This window comes from Mobula hypostoma, chromosome 7 (assembly GCF_963921235.1).
Source record: "Mobula hypostoma chromosome 7, sMobHyp1.1, whole genome shotgun sequence".
In the NCBI taxonomy this organism is placed as follows: Eukaryota; Metazoa; Chordata; class Chondrichthyes; order Myliobatiformes; family Myliobatidae; genus Mobula; species Mobula hypostoma.
The window spans coordinates 147,717,367-147,730,693 of record NC_086103.1 but is presented as its reverse complement, the minus strand read 5'-3'; the positions used below and the strand labels follow the sequence as shown (position 1 = coordinate 147,730,693).

Genomic DNA, 13,327 nt, shown 5'->3' with positions numbered 1-13,327 from the left:
TTTCAGACACTTGGATGACGTGTAAAGCTGATATATCGGTATAATTAAAAATATTAAGTACCTATATGATTCTGCAATATAGTTTTCTAATTTGAACTTATTTTGTTGTGTTTCAGTCGTACTGAAGGTGAACCTGTCACAGAAGGTATTCAGACTGTGCAGTCAGAAGGAAAAGAATTTGGCTCCAATATTACAACAAGTATACTGGACTTGCGCGACATGGTGGGTGGGTGTGTACTGAGGTGCTGTGCAGAAAATGTCGTAGGTTCAATCTGCAAGGAAACCTTCCTTCCAAAGCAAGGTAATGTATAAGGAATAATAATGCTGGTACTATACTGCTTTTATCATAGGATCATTGGAATTGTATGGCTCAGAAGTATGTAGATCTTTCAACTGATTGAGTTGATGTTAATTTAATACCTTAATACAAATACATACTCTTTTTCCCCCAGACATGAAATTCCTGCAATCTCCTTTCTCCATCACAGCTGTAATTTTTATTCCGTCTACGATTCTGTTAATTATTTTCATATTCTACAGATTTAAGAAGGTAAAGAATATCCATATTAATAAAGTTATTGTTTCATGTGCATTGTGAAAAGGTTGTTCAGATCACAGACAGTTTAAATCCACTTAACAAGCTGATCTGGGGTTTTAGGAAATCTGTCTCAAAATGCATATCAAGTGGTTTCCATTTTCTGATTCGTAAAATATGTTCAAAGTGCAGCTTTGAGGGAGTTAAAATGTGGACCAGGCATTGTTGAGATTTACTGGAAACGCTGATTAGAACTGACAGCTTTCAGATATTGAAACTGCAAGAAATCCCAGAGATCCTAGAGCACCATGGAAGGCCTGTGAATCCTGGATATCCAGAACTTACTGCCAGATTTGAAAAATTGATTTGCCGTGTTTTGATTCTTTGCCTGGTCACACCTGCCCACAAAATTAAATCCCATTGGTTTCAATCAGGATTTGTGATCTGCTCTCAGTATACACATCAGAGTCCTGGGAAATACATGCCTTATTTGGTGACACAACATAGCTTTCAATTGTTTGTTACATGTTCCTACTTAGCAATTGAAATGTCGTGTGAAGTATGTAGATGTAACTGTAATGAAAACAAAAATTGCTGGAAACAGAATGTGCAGAATATGTGCAAAGAAAAAGAGTTAATGTGTCAGGTCAAAGACCTTCAGAATTGGGAAGGAGAGAAAATAAGTTAATATTAATTTGAAGAGAGGGAAGGATTGGATGAAGTGAATATAAGCTATAAAGTAGGTAATATAGTCAAAAGATTAAAATAGTCATTTAGAGAGAGAGCTAAGAAGTGAGGACAGTTACAGAGTGAGGAGACAGACAAAGGTTGCAAATAGACCTGTGAGAAATACCCAGTGGATCAGGCTGTGTGAAAGGGGACAGATAAACTATTGGATGACTTGGGCTGCTCTGATACACACAGAGAAAGCAAATTACCTGTGGCAGTAGAGTTCTGTATTGAGTTTAGAAAGGGAACAATAAGGTTTACTTCCTCAAGCTTGCACTGGGCCTCTATATAAGAGTACAGGAGGTGATAGATAGGTTAGAGTGGAGTGGGACAGAGACCTCATGTGACAGAAAGCAAGAAGGTCAGGGTTACCCTTGCAGGTTCTCTGCAAGGAAGTCGCTGAATCTGCACTTTCTAGTGTAGGAGAGACCATATTAGGAGAACTTGAATGCAATACCCCAGACTGGAAGAAGTGCAATCACGATATCAATCATAAAGACTGTTCAGCTGCTGGATAATGGGAAAGGAGGAGGTGAAGGGAGAGGTATTTCAATGACAGTGGCTCTGTGAGAAAGCCATAAGAAGGGAAAGGTATGGTGGAGATGGAAGAGTGGACCAGGGAATTGCATAGAGAATGGTTCCTTCAAAATGCTGTGACAGAAAGTGTGATTAAGATGAGTCTGGTGGTGAAATCTCGTTAGAAGGTGACAGAACTTGTGAAGGATGGTCCATTGAATGCAGAGGATGGTTGTGTGGAAGGCGAGGATCAGGAGAACATTCTGTTCAGGAGGAGAGAGTAAAGAACAGAGTGCAGAGAGTACTGTAGATGACATGCATTATTGTAAGCTGTCCAAGCAGGGAAGCCATTATTCAGAAAGAAAGAAGGCTTCTGAGGAGTATCTTTTTGGAAAATTTCATCAATGGAGCAAAAACAATGAAGACAGAAGAAATGGGAAATTGAAATGGCATTCTTACAGAAGTCAAGATAGGACAAAAAGTAGTTGAGATAGCTGTAGGGGTAGGCAGGCAGGTAATGAGTACTTGTCAGAGCTCTGTGCCTTGAGATGAAGATAGAGATCCAGAAAGAGAAGGGAAAAGTCAGAGATGAACGAGGTGAAAGTGAGAACAGGGAGAAAATTGATGATATTTTTGAGTTGAGGAAGCAAGAGCTAATACAGTCATTAGTGTACCAGAAAAAATGGTGAAAGAGACGTCTCAGGTAGAACAGCAATAAACATAAAAACACTACTAAATGTATCCCACAGAAAAGCAATATTGGCTCATGTCAGTCCCACATGCCTTTGCAAACCTTTGGAGTAGCAGTAACTTGAAACTGGGCAAACAAAATTGCTCAAAAGAAATAGCCTTTCAAGTACTGTAGGTCTGAAACACTAAGTCTTTTAGTGACTGATTAAGATAAAAATTATATATTCTATTGCCAAGGATGTACATTAGAAGACAAATTGTCACATTAACAAATATATTCTGGAACTCCATTCAAAAGTTTCACTGCCCTTGAAGAAATAATCTGAGATATTCACATTGAAGATGAGAAACTAATCAACTGTACTTGGAAGTCATCATTGAAAGTTACTTGTGTGTTAAATTTAAATGATGTACAGTATGGTTTTTAATAGCTATCCATAGAGTTTCTATTCATATCAAATACACACCCTTGAATATGTTTAATGTTAAACCAGATAATTAATAATTAAACAGAAGTTGAATGCAGCTTTAAAAACAATAAATGCCTTGAACTGTCTTATTCAAATGATTTTTATCAATCTTGATTTTTAAATGATAAGATTTATCAGAAAATGCCCAAATGAAAAAAAAATTAATATCAATCAAAAACTACAGTTGTTGTATAGGACACAAAAGCTAAACAGATTCCAGGTGATGCAAAAGAAAATATCTTCATGTATTTTTATTATGTATAATAGTTCAGTTAGAATATTTATACTGAGAATCTCTGAAATATTCATATTTATTATTTCTTTAATAGGCCTGATAGAAACAAGCATTTTAGCACAGGAGAGACTGCCTGACTTTGTTTGCTTGCAATAGATCTAGCCAAACACAGAGAGTGATTTTTTTGATTTTTTTCAAGAGAGATTCTATTTTTCTGCTCTATTTCCTTGTCTGTTTTTCTGTTTTCTTTGAACATTCCTCTGGTTCCCATGAAAAGATTTTAAACTTGCCTGAGGAGCAATATGTTTTGGTGCAGAAGAGGCCCTCTGAATTTAATATTGACTTCTTGGTTAAGAATTTGACTTCTGGCAAAATAAAATCTGCATCTGTATAAATCTATCTGGCGCTTGTCTGAAAAATCAGCAATGTACTTCCCAAACAATTAAATTCCCATGTTTGTCAGTGGAGGGTAGTGTTGAGTACAGACTGCACATACATTGGAAAAGACAAAATCAGCAGGGCAGGCATTGCCTTTGAACCTTCAAGCACAACTATGTACCTCACATGGAACAAGTGAACCCTGGAGAAAAGTTCACTTGTTCCATTCCTTAGATTCCATTAAGTAAGTAAGGCATCCATTAGTCTTGCGAGAGCATGGATCTGTGCCTGGAAAGTCTTCACTCTCCAGGGCGCAGGCCTGGGCAAGGTTGTATGGAAGCCCGGCAGTTGCCCATGCTGCAAGTCTCCCCTCTCCATGACACCAATGTTGTCCAAGGGAAGGGCAAGGGCCGATACAGCTTAGCACCGGTGTCGTTGCAGAGCAATGTGTGGTTAAGTGCCTTGCTCAAGAAAACGACACGCTGCCTTGGCTGGGGCTCGAACTCACGACCTTCAGGTCGCTAGTTGAATGCCTTAACCACAGCCATTATAATAAAAGAAGAAAATAAAGAGCAATCTTTTCCTTTTCAAATAGGAAATTATATTGGAATAGAAAGTTCCAATCTAGTGTTCCAAACAGTGTTTATATTTCTTTAGTTATGTAATTAATTCTTCTTCAGTATATCTGCTTTTAGTAACAATGAGAAATTTATAGTTGAAATAATGGTTATTCTGGTCTTCATTTAAGCCTCCTGGCTATGAAGGACAACTTCAGATGATACACCAAATTGGATCTTCTGAGAATGAATATCATTATGTAGATTTTAGTCAAGTTTCATATGATGTAAAATGGGAATTTCCTCGAGAAAACTTAGAACTAGGTGAGTAATCAGTTCCAAAATCTAAAAACAAAATATGTACTTCCACTAGAATACCATACACGGGCATAAACTAAGCAACTTCTTAAAATTTAATATCCTCAATGTGATACAGTCTGTTCCTTCATATTTTGTTGAATGTATATGGTAAAAGAAACATTATTACATTATCTTTAAAAATATTTCTTATTAGAAAGCTAAACTTGTTTAAATGCAAAATATAATGCAGCAGTATTGACATTCTAGGACTAACAGCATAAACTGTTCAACTTGTTTAGCAGTATTCATAGGAATTGTGTTATGAGGGTCATGTTTGTTTATAATTTGAAAATTGCTTCCGATAAGGGCAAGAACAATAAACGTTATTAGTAATTCATTGTATATATATAATAAAAACAGAAAATGCTTGGGATACTCAACAGGTTAAGCAGGTTGTGGAGAAAGAAACAGATTTAGCATTTCAGATCAATGTCTGTTTATTAGAACTAGAGAAGTGATTAAACAAATATGACTGTGGTTGCAATGTGGGATAGGGCAGGAGAGAACCATCTGTGATTGTGTGGAGGCCAAGGTTGTCCAGATAATGGAGCTGGTTTTGGGGACATCTAAGAGAGGCAAATGAATGTAGGTTAATCAGAGCTGATCTGTCTGGGGAAGAGTAAACAGAGGGAGATGAATTTGGGCTTTACATACTGAAACTTTGAGGCATGGAACACAGCAGTTGCTGGAAAGCTGAAATAGGAGAAAACTGATTTAATATTAAAGGCCGTACCAGGAAAAACTGCTTATCGCAAGTTGTTGAAAGTAGTATGGAGGCCCAAAGGCTACAGTAGGTCTAGGCTGCTGATCTTTAATCTTACAATGGGCCTCAATGAAAAAACAAAGTCAAATCTGGAGATTTCTGGCTGGAAGTGGGATGATGGCGAATTATTGGAAGCTCAGACTCTGCTAACTGAGCAGAGGTGTTCAGCAAAGTAGTTGCCCAATCTGCACTTGGCTTATCAAATACAAAGAGCAACACCTTGATCACCAAATCCAATGCATTCAATTGGAAGAAATGCGAGTGAATTGCTGTTTCACCTGCAGTAACTGTTAGCAACATGGATGGTGGGGGTGTGGGCGAGGTGGGAGATGGAAGAGGTGAAGAAGCAGCTGGAGGTTTTGTGGTGAAAATGGCACAAGAAGGAATGATTGTTGGAGATGAAAAAGCGCATCAGGGAGTTGCAAGATGAACAATACCTGAAGAGTGGAGTGGGGAAGATGGCTGGTGAAAATAATGGAAAATAGACTGTCAAATATGGAGGCTTCTGGAATGGAAACTGACAGCAAGAGAACCTTAACTTTGGTGTGGCTGAGTGGAGAGGGATGGAAGTTGAAATGTAGGAAAGAGAGATACAGTTGAGAGCCCTGTCTACTATGAATGAGGGGATGTTTTGGTTCAGGAAAAAGGATGACATCTCAGTAGTGCTGGTGCAGTCCTGATTACACTTCTTCCTTTTCTGCTTCCTGTGAGCTCTGCTGTCTCTCAGTTTCTCCATTCCTGTCACATCTGGCCTCATGACAAGAATTTCTGGCCGCACTTCCTGCTGCTTTGGGGAAACAACTAACAAAATCAATAACCACTCCCACCCCAGTCATTCTTAATTCTCTCCCTCCCATCTTCTACACTAAAGATGAAGTCTTGATCTCTTGGTTTGTCTTGTCACAGCCCTTGCACTTTATTTGTCTAGCCGCACTGCACTTTCGCTGTAACTGCTACACTACATTCTGCATTCTGATTTACCTTTTTGTACTACCTTGATGAATGGATTGATCTGTCTAAATGGTACACAAATAAAAGCTTTTCCCTGTATTTCAGTATTTGTGACATTAGTAAACCAATTATCAATCTTTTTCCACATCAGTATTTCTGAGATGTTTTCATTGAAGTCAATGGACCTGGAGAAACAGTCTCTGCGGGGACAGAGAAGAGTGAGGAAAAGGTTTAAGAGTAGACAGGAAGCACGTGGTGGCTGGGACTGAGGAGAAAGCTGAAATTGGGCAGTGAACATTGGGGAATCAGGCTGGGGGTAAATGCTTGTTTGGATGGTGTGATTGTGATAAGGCAAGAATAAAGGCAAGTAATTTACTTACCTAATAATTGCTCTATTCTGACATTGTGATGGTCAGATCATGTTGTCCTGGCTGTGCCCAATGATAGACAACATGGTTCAAATTGCCTTGCAATCATCCACTTCTGGTGTAGAAATTTTGATTGTTACAAAAAAGAATATGAAAATTGCTGCCATTGTGTTTCATTCTATTAAACAGAAGTATCAATTTCCTATGGTATATCACAGAAAGAATGTATTATGCAATTCTTGGTAATTATGTATTCAAAATGTGTTTACTTTTAATACAAAATTAGTGTAATCTAAAATAAAATACTGGAAATATGCAGCAGGTCAAATAGAATCTTCAAAAGAAAGAAAAAATAATGTTATTTTTCGGTATTTATTTAACAGATATTCAGAACAGCAAATCCAATTTCTTTTCTTATATACAAAAATAATCATTTTTATTTAATATCATTGCCCAGTATATATGTGAACTGTAAATAAAATTGGGTCCAATTCTTTGCTAATCGACTTTGTCCTGCAGGGAATGTGCTTGGCTCTGGTGCGTTTGGAAAAGTAGTCGAAGCTACAGCATATGGAATAAGTAAAGTAGATGTTCCTGTTAAAGTAGCTGTGAAGATGTTAAAGGGTATGTCCAGTTTATGATTCGGTATACAAGTAAGATCTTTATGCTCAAGGAACCATTCAAAAAAGAAATATGCATGGAATTGTCCACTTACATGCATTTATTTACGAAATTTATTCGATTATTTTTAACTTATATATGTTCATTTAATAAATAAACTACAACATAAGACCATTGTGCGAAGCATTTTGTCTTGTGTTAACAAGTTAACATTAAGTTAATAAGACAATGTCTTGTTGTTGTTTTTGTATCTTGCATTTGGAGTATTATTTATTTCATCATGATTAAGTTTGCCAAGATCATTTTATAGAGTTATGAATAAAACTCAATGGACCTGATATATCTACATGATATTTTGTTCAAAATAACAAATCTACTTTAACATTTTAAGAAGAAGAAGTAATTTGTACAATAAAGAACACAATTAGAATGAAAAAAGTTGATTGTAGTGCAAAGTGGTCAAAGTGGCCATTGTGCTACTAAACAGTAGTGATTAGGGTTTTGTTGGTTGGTTCAAGAAGCAAATAAGACCATGAGATATAGGAGCAGAAGAAGGCAATTCATCCTATTGAATCTGCTCCACCATTCAATCATGGGCTAATCCAATTCTTCCAGCATTCCCCACTCCCCTGCCTTCTCCCCATACCTTTTACTAATCAAAAACCCATCTATCTCTGCCTTAATTGCACCCAATGACTTGGCCTCCATAGTCGCTTATAGCAACAAATTCCACAGATTTACCACCCTCTGACTAAAGTAATTTCTCCACATCTCTATTCTAAATGGACGACCTTCAATCCTGAAGTCGTGCCCTCTTATCCTAGACTCCCCTACCATAGGAAATAATTTCACCATATCTAATCTGTTCAGGCCTTTTAACATCCGCCCTCATTCTCCTGAATTCCAGGGAATACAGCCCAAGAGCTGCCAGACATTCCTCATACAGGTAACCCTTTCTTTCCTGGAATCATTCTCGTGAATCTTCTCTAAACCCTCTCCAATGTCAGTATATCCCTTCTAAAATAAGGAGCCCAAAACTGCACACAATACTCCAAGTGTGGTCTCATGAGTGCCTTATAGATACTCAACATCACATCACTGCTCTTATATTCTGTAACTATAGAAATGAATACTAACATTGCATTTGCTTTTTTCACCACCGACTCAACCTGGAGGTTAACCTTTAGAGTATCCTGCACAAGGACTCCCAAGTCCCTTTGCACCTCTGCATTTTGAATTCTCTCCCCATCTAAATAATAGTCTGCCCATTTATTTCTTCCACCAAAGTGCATGACCGTACACTTTCCAACATTGTATTTCATTTGCCACTTCTTCACCCATTCCCCTAAACTATTTAAGTCTCTCTGCAGGCTCTCTGTTTCCTCAACACTACCTGCTCCTCCACTTATCTTTGTATCATCAGCAAATTTAGCCACAAATCCATTAATCTCATAGTCCAAATCATTGACATACGTGTAAAAAGCAGCGGTCCCAACACCAATCCCTGTGGATCTCCACTGGTAACTGGCAGCCAGCCAGAACAGGATCCCTTTATTCCCACTCTCTATTTTCTGCCAATCAGCCAATGCTACACCCACGCCAGTAACTCTCCTGTAATTCCATGGGCTCTTATCTTGCTAAGCAGCCTCATGTGCGGCACCTTGTCAAAGGCCTTCTGAAAATCCAAGTACACCACATCTACTACAAGTCCTTTGTCTAACCTGCTTGTAATTTCCTCAAAAAATTGCAGGAAAAAATTCCACTGTGAAGACTGATGCAAAATATACATTCAGTTCCTCTGCGATCTCTGCATCTCTCATTACAATATCTCCAGCATCATTTTCTGTTGGTCCTATATCTACCCTCAACTCTCTTTTACCCTTTATATACTTAAAAAAGCTTTTAATATCATCTTTGATGTTAGTTGCCAGCTTACTTTTATAATTCATCTTTTCCTCCTAATGAACTTCGTAGTTTCCTTCTGCAAGTTTTTAAAAGCTTCCTAATCCTCTATCTTCCCACTAGCTTTGGCTTCATTGTATTCCCTCTCTTTTGCTTTTACTTTGGCTCTGACTTCACTTGTCAGCCATGACAGTGTCCTTCTTCCATTCAAGAATTTCTTCTTATTTGGAATATATCTGTCTTGCACTTCCCTCATTTTTCGCAGAACCTCCAGCCATTGCTGCTCTGCTGCCTTTCCTGTCAGTGTCCCTTTCCAGTCAACTTTGGCCACTTCCCTTCTCATGCCATTGTGATTTCCTTTATGGCATGTTGGTTGATGGGACATAGCTGTTCTTGAACCTGGTGGTGTAGGACTTTGGGCTTCTGTACTTCCTGCCTGATGTTCGCTGTGCAAAGATGGCGTAGCCTAGAATGTGGAAATCTTTGATGATGGATGTTGCCTTCCTGAGGCAGTGCCTCCTGTTGATAATAGTCATGGTGGGGAGGCACATGCCTGTGCTGTATTGTAATTTAAATATAATGTAAAAGGACTGAGCTATTTCTAAGAACTACAGATTACTATAATGACACAAGTTAATCAAAATAGATATAGATGGGGTACCTGACCCTGGCAGGGTACCTGGCCAAATTCTAATGCCCTGTGCTGATCAACTGGCTGGAGTGTTCACTGAGAACTTTTAACCTTTTACTTTGGCAATCTGAGGTACCCACCTGCTTCATTTATACCGACTCCTAAGAAGAATGTATGAACCTACCTCAATGACTATCATCCAGTCGCACTTACATCCAAGGTGTATGGGGTATCAGGGAGGTGTAGCACCTCTGGTGGGGGAACATATTGCATCCTTTTTCAGGCAGTTTGTCCACCTTTGGTCCCCAACTGGTACTCAGCTCTCACCTGTGGCTCCCTGTAGCTGTTTGCATGCGACGGCAGCCACACCTCGGGCAACGGCCTCGACAAGCCGGTTAAGCCAGGTAAGGGTAGCCGTCGGGCCTCAAACCCTCGGTGAGATAAGGAGTTTATCCCAGCATGTGGAGACAGACTCCGGCGGATTGAGCGGACGAGACCAATGGAAGGTCCAACGGTCAAGAAGGCGGTCTCTGCAAGCATCGTGGAACGTGTAGAGCAGGACAAGACACAGAAGATGTCCTGGTCATCCACTGTGCCTAGACCCATCTCCAGCCGTCTCGACTCTGTCTTGCCACTGGATCCAGATGGGAATTGGGAAGAGAGAGTGAGGCTGACGCTGCGCAACTCTCCCTCACTTAAATCCAAATCAAGCGCTAGTCTCGACACCATCAACTAATGGTGTTGAGGTCTTCATCGACGACGGTGGACGAACAACAACAATATCCACAGAAATGAAGAGTTTTGAGAGGTTGGTGATGAAACATACCAATTCCTGCCTGATAAGCAACTCGAATCTGTTTTAATTTGCCTACTGTACCGTCATAATAGTAAAGTGAACCAGAGCAATGGGTCCACAGCAGATGCCATCTCATTGACTCCTCACTCAACCCTGGAACATCTGGACAGCAAAGATGCATACATCGGAATGCTCTTTATTGACTACAGCTTGGCATTCAATACTATCATCCTCTCAAAACTAATTAATAAGCTTCAAGACCATTGGCCTCGATACATTCTTCTACAACTGGATCCTTGATTTCCTTACTTGCAGACTCCAGTCAGTTTGGACTGGCTACAACATCTCCTCCACAATCTCCATCAGCACAGGTGCACCACAGGGATGTGTGTTTCGCCCCTGCTCTACTCGCTTTATATTTAAGATGGTGTGGCCAAACACAGCTCCAATGTCATATTTAAGTTTGCTGATGACACCACTATTGTTGGCCAAATCAAAGGTGGTGACAAATCAGCATGTAGGAGGGAGACTGAAAATCTGGCTGAGTGGTGCCACAACAACAACTTCTTACTGATTGTCAGCAAGACCAAGGAGCTGATTATTGACTTCAGGATAAGGAAACCAAATGCCTATGAGCCAGTCTTCATTGGAGGATCAGAGGTGGAAAAGGTCAGCAACTTTAAATTCCTCTGAGCTATCTTAAGGGCAATTACAAAGAAAGCACAGCATCACCTTTACTTCCTTAGGAGTCTGCGAAGATTCGTTATGACATCTAAAACTTCGACAAATGTGTATAGATGTGTAGTGAAGCGTATATTGACTGGCCTCATCACAGCCTGGACTGGAAACGCCAACGCCCTTGAATAGAAAATCCTACAAAAAGTAGTGGATACAACCCAGTCCATCACTTGCAAAGTACTCCCCACCACTGCATGAAACGTTGTCACTGGAAAGCAGCATCCATCAACACAAAATCCCCACCACCCAGGTCAAGGTCTTTTCTCACCGCTGCCATTGGGAAGAAGGTATGGAAACCTCAAGACTCATACCACCAGGTACGGGAACAGTCATTACCCCTCAACCATCAGGCTTTTGAACCAAAGGGAATAGCTTCACTCAACTTCACTTGCCCCAACACTGGAATGTTCCCACAACCTGTAGACTCTCTTTCAAGGATTCTTCATCGCATTGCTTATTTATGTATTATTATTATTCCTTTCCTTTTGTATTCGCACAGTTTGTTGACTTTTGCGCACTAGTAAAACACCCAAGCTGGTGCAGTCTTTCACTGATTCTATTATGGTTATTATTTTATTATGGATTTATTGAGTATGCCTGCAAGAAAATGCATTGTATATGGTGACATATATGTACTTTGATAATAAATATGGTTTGAACTTTGAACTTTAATACATTTGTCCAATTGGTTTGAGAACTCATAAGTAGCAATTTTAGAAATGATTCATGTTGAAACTTTGACTATACAAATTCAAGTTCAAGTTTAATTATTGTTCAACCATACATGGCTACCCATGACTACAGCCAAACGAAACTATGTTACTCCAGAGCCAAAATGCAAAACACGATGCCAACAGTCATACACAGAACAAGGCACATATAGCACATATCAGACAGCAGTAAATACAGTCACACACAAAAAAAAACATAGTCTAAGTCCCTGAGTCCATGAATGTTGTAGCAGTCTGCAGTCAGATACAACACATCTTAGCTTTTGCTGACTGAACACTGACTCCAGCACAAACACTGCGCCACACTGCCTCTGGCACACCAGTGGAGCACACTGACCCTGATGCCTCTCTCTTGAGTGGCTGCAAACAGGCAACATTGCAGTTTGAGGCCTAGTCTTCACCATGACCAAGGCCACGCAGCTCCCTACCGTTTGCCAATAAACCAATGAACTGGACTTGAAGTACTCCACTCCATCAGGGACTTGCAACCACAAAAAAAGGTGACTAAGATGATCACTCACTATTAGACTGCACAACTCCTTCATGCACAGACTCCTTTCTGTCCCAAGCAGCATCACAGTCTTCACCATTTCCAGCTCCTTCATTTTCTCCACCAACGAGGAACTCACTGCTGGGGTAAACCTGCAGTACTTTAAATTTTTAATGTCCAGCAAGGTCTTGCAAGACAATAACACCTTTGGTTGACCCTGTAGAAGCTGCTGTGACGAAGCATACCACCATTTCACCAATAGTTGGAGGCCACAACAGTAATAGTGCAGGTTTTGAAATCTTTCTTTCTCTGAGTTAATTTCATTAGAGGGGCACTAATGAAAGCATCACATTTAGGATCTTGATGTTGAGTTCACTTGCATCAGAGCAATTGGCATTGGTGCATTATTCATTTTAGCAACAAACCAGCAAGGACCATATTAGACAATTGACTGTTTGAATATAACAACACTATTAGAAAACTATCATAATATCTTCCATCTGGTCAGTTGTTTATTGTCATTTGCGGCTGAGAATGATTCCAGTTTTGTGGGTTTGAGGTGGTCAGTGCTGTGGGATCATCGTACTGTTCCATGTAGAGCAGGATATGCTTGGCTAGTGAGTTGTTTGGAAGCTTCTGTACTGCTTTTGCCATTGTTCTTGGTGTCCATGTGCCTTTGAAGTTCTCGGCAGTTTTAGAAACCTTTTCTCCTTTCATTGAACAATCATAGGTCAGTGATTCCCGTGTACTGAAGACAAAGTCACAAGTTTTCAAGGAGTGTTTGTCAATGGCCTTGAAGCATTTACAGTAATGGCTTAGAACGCGTGCGTGCGCGCGCGCGCGCACACACACACACTTCATGATCT

The 13,327-nt window shown here is 39.8% G+C and overlaps 2 protein-coding genes across 3 annotated transcripts in view; one reads left to right on the top strand and one right to left on the bottom strand.

Moving 5' to 3' along the window:
• Positions 1-13,327, top strand: part of flt3 (fms related receptor tyrosine kinase 3) — a 94,470-nt gene that overhangs the window by 59,280 nt on the left and 21,863 nt on the right. Inside the window, exons 13-16 of the mRNA XM_063054247.1 lie at positions 117-301; positions 453-550; positions 4,302-4,434; positions 7,072-7,176. Of these exons, the coding sequence (XP_062910317.1) occupies positions 117-301; positions 453-550; positions 4,302-4,434; positions 7,072-7,176 (521 nt within the window). The remainder of the gene's footprint in view (positions 1-116; positions 302-452; positions 551-4,301; positions 4,435-7,071; positions 7,177-13,327) is intronic.
• pan3 (poly(A) specific ribonuclease subunit PAN3) overlaps positions 1-13,327 on the bottom strand; it is a 210,067-nt gene that overhangs the window by 186,405 nt on the left and 10,335 nt on the right. The window lies entirely within an intron of this gene.